Source organism: Apium graveolens, chromosome 4, assembly GCF_009905375.1.
Source record: "Apium graveolens cultivar Ventura chromosome 4, ASM990537v1, whole genome shotgun sequence".
Classification (NCBI taxonomy): domain Eukaryota; kingdom Viridiplantae; phylum Streptophyta; class Magnoliopsida; order Apiales; family Apiaceae; genus Apium; species Apium graveolens.
The window spans coordinates 281,299,972-281,308,539 of record NC_133650.1 but is presented as its reverse complement, the minus strand read 5'-3'; the positions used below and the strand labels follow the sequence as shown (position 1 = coordinate 281,308,539).

General features: G+C 34.0%; 2 protein-coding genes across 2 annotated transcripts; one reads left to right on the top strand and one right to left on the bottom strand.

Moving 5' to 3' along the window:
• Positions 1-3,533: 3,533 nt before the first annotated feature.
• LOC141721075 (AT-hook motif nuclear-localized protein 16) lies at positions 3,534-4,596 on the bottom strand. The gene has a single exon (XM_074523817.1). The coding sequence runs from the start codon at positions 4,548-4,550 to the stop codon at positions 3,807-3,809; it is 744 nt and encodes a 247-aa protein (XP_074379918.1). The 5' UTR covers positions 4,551-4,596; the 3' UTR covers positions 3,534-3,806.
• Positions 4,597-7,237: 2,641 nt separating this feature from the next.
• Positions 7,238-8,074, top strand: LOC141719719 (uncharacterized). Its single transcript, XM_074522092.1, has one exon. It carries the CDS (start codon positions 7,238-7,240, stop codon positions 8,072-8,074), a length of 837 nt encoding a protein of 278 aa, XP_074378193.1.
• The last annotated feature ends 494 nt before the right edge of the window (positions 8,075-8,568 follow it).

Here is an 8,568-nt window from a genome sequence, read left to right as displayed (position 1 = left end):
TCTAATGGTTGGCATTCTTGAATGCCAACTTCAAAAACTTAACAAAATAAATGTAAAATATAAATATAGTAGGAATATAATTATTTATTAATTATTGGGACCATAAAAGAAGTTGAAACCTATTTTATGGGATGCAACTTTTGGCACCCCAAATTGGCACCCCATGCCAACTCATTTTGCACTTGTAACATCCCGCACTTCCGGACAACTATATCTAAATCAAAACTAATACAAAATCCAACTTATTAATCAAAAAGTCTATTACAATGGTGACTATTACAAAACCGCAGCTAAGTCCTCGAACTTGAATGTTATCCAATTCGAAATCGACGACGAAATCTGAAATTGTAAGTAATGAGTTATACGGTCCCGAAAGAAACCAATCGATCCAACTAGTAGGCCAAGTAACATGAACACATATAACAAAATACGGTAATCTATACGATACGATATACGCCATACGAAACAAACACTTTCGATACACTTTCATATTCTTATTCGATACACATAGCACATAAATAACAATAATTCAAAATCCATAATCCATGCCACGACCACTAAAAACCGGTGATAACGGTCCTAAATTTTCTGAAAACTGTCACTACAATCCGGTGACTGCGGTCCTAAATTCTTATTCGATATTTTCACAAACCATGGTATAAATCAGAGATTTAAAATTATTGTCTTGACACCACACATATACACAACAATACATATATTGTAACATATAATACTTCCAAATATATCATCACTTAACCCATATTTTGATAATTAAATATATACACATAACACACAATTTTGAAAATAGTAGTAAGATCATCGAAAACTTATCTCAAAACCTGATCAGATATGAAATTGTCCTTTTTGACCCTCTAAATGACATTTTCTTGAAAAATACAAAATACAAAAATTGTAGAGAACGAAAAGATATTTCTGAAAAGTCCAGGATCACTGAATTCCGACTTAAGATGAATTTTCTATGAATTTTACAATACTGCTGATTTTTGTGCCTGAAAGCCCTACGAATTTTAATAATTAAGGCGAGGAAGACGAACATGGTGTATTTATAACAATACAAAGTCCTATATCTTAACCTACAAGTTATCCATTTTAGAATCTGATCCAAATTTTAGGCTCATTAGTCTACTTCAATTTTAAATCATAGTCCTCGTCTAATTTTAATACTTTTTATTATTATTTAATTATTAATCGAATTCTAAAAACTACATGATATTAAGCACTCCAATAACATTCCAACACTTCAATTGAGTGCTAGTAATAGTGTCAAGTACCCACCGTTGTAACTCTTGACACCCACCGTTGTAGTTGTTCTAAAGGATCAAAGATGGGAATTACAACCTTGGTACTACTTTCCTGCATTTTTGTAATGATATTTGTTTTTCCAGAATTTTCTAAAAATTTAAGATGGATAATGTGAGGATTCAATGCTATGTAAAAAGAGCATCTAAAAAAATCCTTCCCGTATTTAGGTCCATCCAGGAATTTATCAAAATTGCACTCTTTTTGCAGTAACAATAACAAGCCTCCATTGTTTTGGGTTTCAAAACTTTAAGAACTGAAGAAATACATGCATGTAATGAACCAGATAAATAGACAAGTTAATTGAGATGAAAGATTGGTGGGAAGTTTTTAAAGGGAGAATAAGTGTAAAGAGTTGCTTACGAGTTACGGACTATATAAAAATTAGGCATTAGTTCATCGAAAATGGGGCCGCTACGTACAAAGGACATATTTCAGAGGCGAAAAATATGTTTGAAATTTGGAAACAGTTTAATGAATTCGAATTTTGAAGGGTTAAATTACATTTACGATTAAAATTTATTGAATGAAATTGATCTTCCCATTCAGCAAACATCGTCGGACCAGGAAGATCACAGCAAGCTTATACAAGAAAAAAATATCATAAAAACTTGAAAACCATACATTTTGACTCCCAAAACAAATAAAAATCAGAAATTTTACCAAATTAAAACAGTGATTTGCATCTCTAAGTCGACCTAAGTGAAATAAATAAAATATTATTTAGCAACAAATACAGTTAAACCTTTTAAAAATAATAGTTTTGGGACGAGAAAAAATATTACTTCAGAGATTTTATTATTTTATCGGGAGTAAAAATACATTTATCCGTGTTGGGACCGTAACGGAAAATTATGTTTACGAGGTTATTATTTTATCGGTTATTAATTAATGGAGGTTCAAGTGTAGCAGCAATTTTAGTTTGGAAAGTGTCTGACGGTCCGGCATCCATGTCTATATCTCGGGGGCAAGGAAGTACCATTGGCATCCCATAAATTTCAGATATACGGATGCGATGATGATATTTTGCTGTGCGTGACTGCCATTTTGGTAATGCTGGTGATTAGTATTCTCTGCTACTTCATGATCTTTGAAGGGCAGCATATCGAAAGTGGCAAGCTATTCTGCTGTAAGTTGGCAGTGTTTTTAGACATAGTATACAATCAGAAGTCAGAACTGAAACTCCAGACCTCATCAATCAAATAATGTCAACTGCTCAACCAAAAACCGATTCACCTGCAACTAATTCTTCCGCCTCACATTGACTTCTTTTACCTCAAAATAGAAACATGATCAAAGCCTATCTAGTAACCATCCTGTTCTCATATTGACCGTTTGAACAAGGAGAAACGTATTTGAAATGATTTTATCTGTAGATGAACCAGATTGAAATTTTCATTTCAGACACGTTTGATGTCTCCTAAAAAATTATTAAATATTTCTCAAATCTGCCTATAAAGACTGGCGAGATCTAGTTACATATGCATCCTCAACATTATATACACCACTTAAATATTTATACCTATAGTACAAACACAGAATATTTTCATACTTGAAAAATGGCGAAATATTCAAGAATCGTCTGCTTTATTGTGGTGTCGGCCCTGGTGGTTAATCTGATGGTGGAACAAGGGGAGGCCCTGACTTGCTCATCCATAGGTCCTTCCATAGTACAGTGCAGCCCATACGCGAGAGGTGCATTTATCCGGCCATCTGTTGGATGTTGCAACGCAGTTAGATCAATTTATGCACAAGCTCGAACAACACAAGATAGAAGAACATTGTGCAATTGTCTTAAGCGAACTGCTTCTTCAGTCCGTGGCATCCAGCTTTCCTCTATTGCTGCTATCCCTCAGAGATGTGGACTTCGAGTCTCCTTCCCTACTAATCCTAACATCAACTGCAATACGTAAGTTTGTATATTGTTTTGTGTTTAAAGTGAAGGGGACTGTGTTTTTATAAATAATAAATTAACACAAACTGTGTGTAACCATGTTCTTCTTTTGTTGTTTGATTCTGCAGCGTAAACTAAAGCGCGGCTGATATGTAAGGAGAAGCAGCTGGAGGATCAACGTTGCATATGTACCGTAGTTTGATTTTATATGTGTACTTCTTGTATACCACATGAAATCAAATGAATAAAGAGATCCCTATTTACCCAGTCTTTCAATGATGTTAATTACATTGTTAAAACAAACCGCTAATTAAGAAGATTCTATTAAATTTGAAGGTTTAAAATGCATATAAGATTTAACATTTATTGGAGAAAATTGATCTTCACATTCAGCAAACATCAACAGACCAGGAAGATCACAGCCAGCTTATATGAAGAAACTAATATCATAAAAAGTTTATGACCATACAATTTGACTAAACAAAAAAAAAACAAGAATCAGAAATTTTACGAAATTAAAACAGTGATTTGCATCTCTTACTCCACTTGAGTTAAATAAACTGAATATTATTCGGCAACAAGTAGCGCCAATTTAAGTCTTGGAAAGTGTCTGACGGCCTGGTGTCCATGTGTATATCTCTGGGGGCAAGGAAGTACCATTACTTAGCACATTCTGTGGCATCCCATAAATTTCAGAGATATCGATGTGGTGATGCTGTTGTTGCTGTGCCTGACGGCCATTTTGGTAATGCTGGAGATGACTCTCTGCTACTTCATGCTCTTCCAGGGGCAACCTATCGAAAGTGGCATTCATGAAAGTTGCAGCCATAATCACCACAGGACCAGATGCAATAAGTGCACCAACTACGCCACCACCTACTACCTGCCCCTGTGCCCCAGCTAAGTATATAGTGAGCCCTGGTGGGGCTGGTGGTGGCAAGATTGATCCCAAGAGTGACAGAATTTCAAACCTTCCATGGAGGGTTAAAATGGCACCTGATGAGCCTGGTTGGCGTAGTGTAACATCAGTTACAAAGCCTGTGGCACTAAGCACGGAAATGCCTCGTTGTTTTCTCCTGGAAAAGGTAGTTAAGCTTTCAGTTACATCACAACCCGGACTCACTTCCATAGCTTGTGCACGGAGCGCATTTGCACTGTCTCTGGTCAGGATTATGGGCGGTTTTGGCTTGTTTTTAGAGCCAGTAGGCCTGCCACGAGGCCTTCTTGATGCATCAACTTCATTTCCAGACCTGTGATCTGTGCCCTTGTCAGGCTCTGGGTTAGAGTGGTTCATAGCACCTTTGCACACTATAGTAAGATCTGCACTACCAGCCATCTGTCAACCAGCAACTCAAATTTACAGCAAGGCATCACTGTTGTAAAGTCTGTTTAAGTAGGGAACTAGTAAATATAAAATTACATGAGATTAGGAGAAGGTTAAGTAACATCAATTTCTTTTCAATTATTGTAGTTTTTTTTTTAAATTCTGGAACAATAAACTTCCATCTGCCTAACTCTCAACAAATATTTGTTTCATGACAATCGTCTTTCCCAACAAATACATATATTATATAACATTGCAAACAACTTAATGTTGGCATCCTAAATGATTTTCAAGCCAAGCAAAATTATAGTTCTAGACTGCTAGCCCTCCCTGCCTTCTGCAAGTAGAAAGAAACCTCCCTGATAAAATGTACTCCATCTGGGGTGAGGGGTCAAAGCCTGCAACGCATACTTTCTGTTGTTCTCCAGCTTATATAATGAAGTTGTGCTCAGGCTAGTAGATCAACTATGCAACCGTAGGGCTTAATTAGTGGTTCAAAATAATATGTTTTTGCCATTGAATGGTTAATTGTACTTAAGTTTTATAATTAGCAAAACATTCTGGACTACAACTAATAATTGGTTTTACTATCCGTACCCAAATGATCATAGGCTGTAAGAACACTTGAGTGACATAAAATAATCTGATTTAATATTTTAAGACACCATCCTAGAAAAAACTCTAACTTCCTCATCGGGAAACTACCAGCGCCATATCAATGCCTGCGCACTTGCAGTACATATCGATTGTTCAGTACCAATCTTTGTGATGTACAAGAATCCACTGACCTAAACAAAGAAATGTTGAGCAAGAAGCAACATTCAATAAGGTCACTAATGTACAATCAGCGGGCCTCCTGGCTCCAGCACTGAACTAAAATAAATCCAATGTTCGATTCCATATCCCCGTTCTGGAATTCAGACATACCAACACATCATACTATTCCATGACAAGTACTTCTCAATAGCATAAATATTGTGTTCAGTTATTATGGTGGATAAAAATTTAAGGAGATAAATAGAATTTGAAGCATCAATAACTAAACGCTTAAAAAATTCATTCTTTTCATCATTTTATTCTTATGGATAAAAATAGGTACTCGGTTCCACTAGGTAAAAAATGGAGTAATGGGTACTTTGGGAGTACTAGTAAAGAGTACTCAGTTAAAAATTTGGATAATAAAATATTAATTTTAGTTTTAATATTTATTTAAAAACTTTAAATATTATATAAATAAATGAAATACAAGATAATTAATTATGTTTTTAAGTATCTCAAAATAGTAATCGATATAAAACTCAAAATTTTAAATGACCGATAACTTTTAGTTTAGTATGAATTTAATTTATAATATTGCATAAATGATATGCAATATAATTAAATTTTTTTTCTTATTTTGACTATAGCCATTTACAATCATTTTAACATTAAAAATATTTAAAAGTTGTATTTATTTTTTAGAAACTAGTACCAAGTTATGAGTTTTTTGGGAACATTATTTTCTATTTACAAATTTTTTCTTTTAAAACCGAATTTATTTCAAATAATCCGAGTTTTACCCGAGTCAAGTAAAAAAACAAGTTTTGACCGAGTACACCAAAATCAAATCATAAATAGGTCCGAGTTTGAGTAGTATTCCCGAATTTTAGAACACCGCTCCTAACTAAATTTCAAATATCTGTGCTTATGAAGAAAATATTATTCTCCATTTCATCAATTTTTAGCCAAATCTTATCCTAAAAATTATGCGCTCACTTTTTTCCCTTCAATTTTTATCCTATAAAAATTGACACCTGAGGGGTAAGATAAGGCGTAGGGAGGGTGTCAAAAATTAACAAATTCTTTTGAGTCTTTGATATAGGTCAAAAAATTATGTAGTACTCCTTTAGGCACAGTATTGAAGTTGTTTTGTCAAGAAATTATGTATTACTAGGCTGTTTCATTGAATTCTATATATAATTTTTTGACAGACTTTTCAATACTTGTTTAAAACATAACTCTATAATATTTTTTTGAATAAAATTTTATGTTTAAATTTTTACTAATTTTTTTTTGAAAAACATTATAAAACTATATCTTATGAAAACCTCGCAAATAGTGAACGTATAGAACTGTTGGGAAAGAGGAGTAATCTTTTAGTCTCTAAATAAATTAACTACTTGTTTTTCATGTACTTCAATATTTTTATTTAAAAATAAATATTCAGAATTAATATATATCACAAATACCTTTAAAAGCTAATAGAAATATAGTTAAAACTCAATAAATGAATACATTCGGGATTAAATTTTTTATTTATTTACTGAATTACAAATACATTGTCTGTATTATATTAAGATCAGAAAAAAGTTATTCGTTTGATGAAATTATTCGTTTATCGAATATTTATTTATCGAGAATCTACTCTATACGTAAACAGAAATAATTGGCCGGAAAATTATATTAATTTCTTATTTGTCACTCTGCCTAACAAAAATTGTTTCAAATTCGGGCCACTAAATTTGTATGCCAACCCGGATCAGACAATTACCCGATAATATTGCCAACACACCCTAATAAATCAGTAGTGTCCACTTGCAAATTTATGAACCAAACAAATGTTGAACCCCCTTGAAAATAAATTAAAAAATACATGCATTCGCAACATGTATCATCACACACTCTGTCGGCATCCTATTGTCATTACAACTCACTTCTAAATGGAATGGCAACACAAACACCACCAGGCCTTCCTCTCTGAACCCCTCTTACTACCATCCACCTCTTCTCCTGTCCAATCCGTGCGTAAACCTGCTGGTCACTGCATCAAGGCCGTGATCACATCTAGCTCCGATATCGTATACCGATTTGTTTGCATTATTCTCATTAGAACAATTTCTTTATGGGCAAACTATGAAGCTTCTAAAGGCTTTGCCATTACTGTCATCAACGACGCTGGCGACTCGTTCGCTGGAAAACGATTTTCTCATTTCTATATCTCTGACGACAAAGCCACACGTATAGTTTTCGGCGCTAGTAAATTTGTTGAGAACATTCTCTACCCTAGTGATCATGAACATCGAAGTGGTTTTTTCAAGAAACAAGTCAACCATGTCATTCTGCGGTTAGCGAATGTTCATAACATGTCGACTAATATCATTGTGGAATCAAGAGCCAACAATGAGTATGTTCTCCACTTGAATCCTTCTATTATGGAACATAAGAATTTTAATCATGACATTGTATCAGCCATACAACGTGGCATGGCTCGTGTTTGGTTATGGGACGGACATGGAACCGTCCCAAAACCACTTACAAATGGCATGATTGAGTACATAATCAGTTGGAATTCCCAGCCTGAATTTATAAATTCAAGCAAAAATTCACCGGAAGCTGACATGGTGACAGAAATGCTGGTGAACTGTGTGAAGAAAACTTCAGGTTTCGTCCGAGAGCTGAATCAAGCCATGAGAGATCATTGGCAAGACTCAACTTTTGATTATTCAGTTGATGCCAAGACTCATTCCAACTTTTGCAATTATAAATTTAATGATTAAATGTCACATTGTTATTGGGCATTGGGCCACAATCAGATTAGACAAAAACTTTGCATGTGCTGGTTGGACCTGCAACCTGGGAGTAGTGATCAACGGATGTGATGAGTGTTGATCGATGATTACTAATAGTAAATATTTGTGATTTATAGATGAAGCATAGAAGTTGAAAATGTGATCATGTGGACATTGGACAGACAAGTGTTTTTTTGGATCATTCTCATTCATTGCTCCTACTATTAGAACGTCTCAAAAGCTATGCACTTGTTAGGTTATACCTAACATATAAAAAAAATCAAACTAAAGATATTCACACCACATTTCTTAATTCTTTTATCATTATCTATATTATTCTAAGTCAGCTCCCCTCTTAAAATATGGGTTAATTATTAAGTATATCACTATAAATGTATCAAAAAAATAGAATCTAATTCTAATTAAGAAATCTAAATATACAACTTGAGTTACTAATTACAAAATTGACTCAAATGACTAAC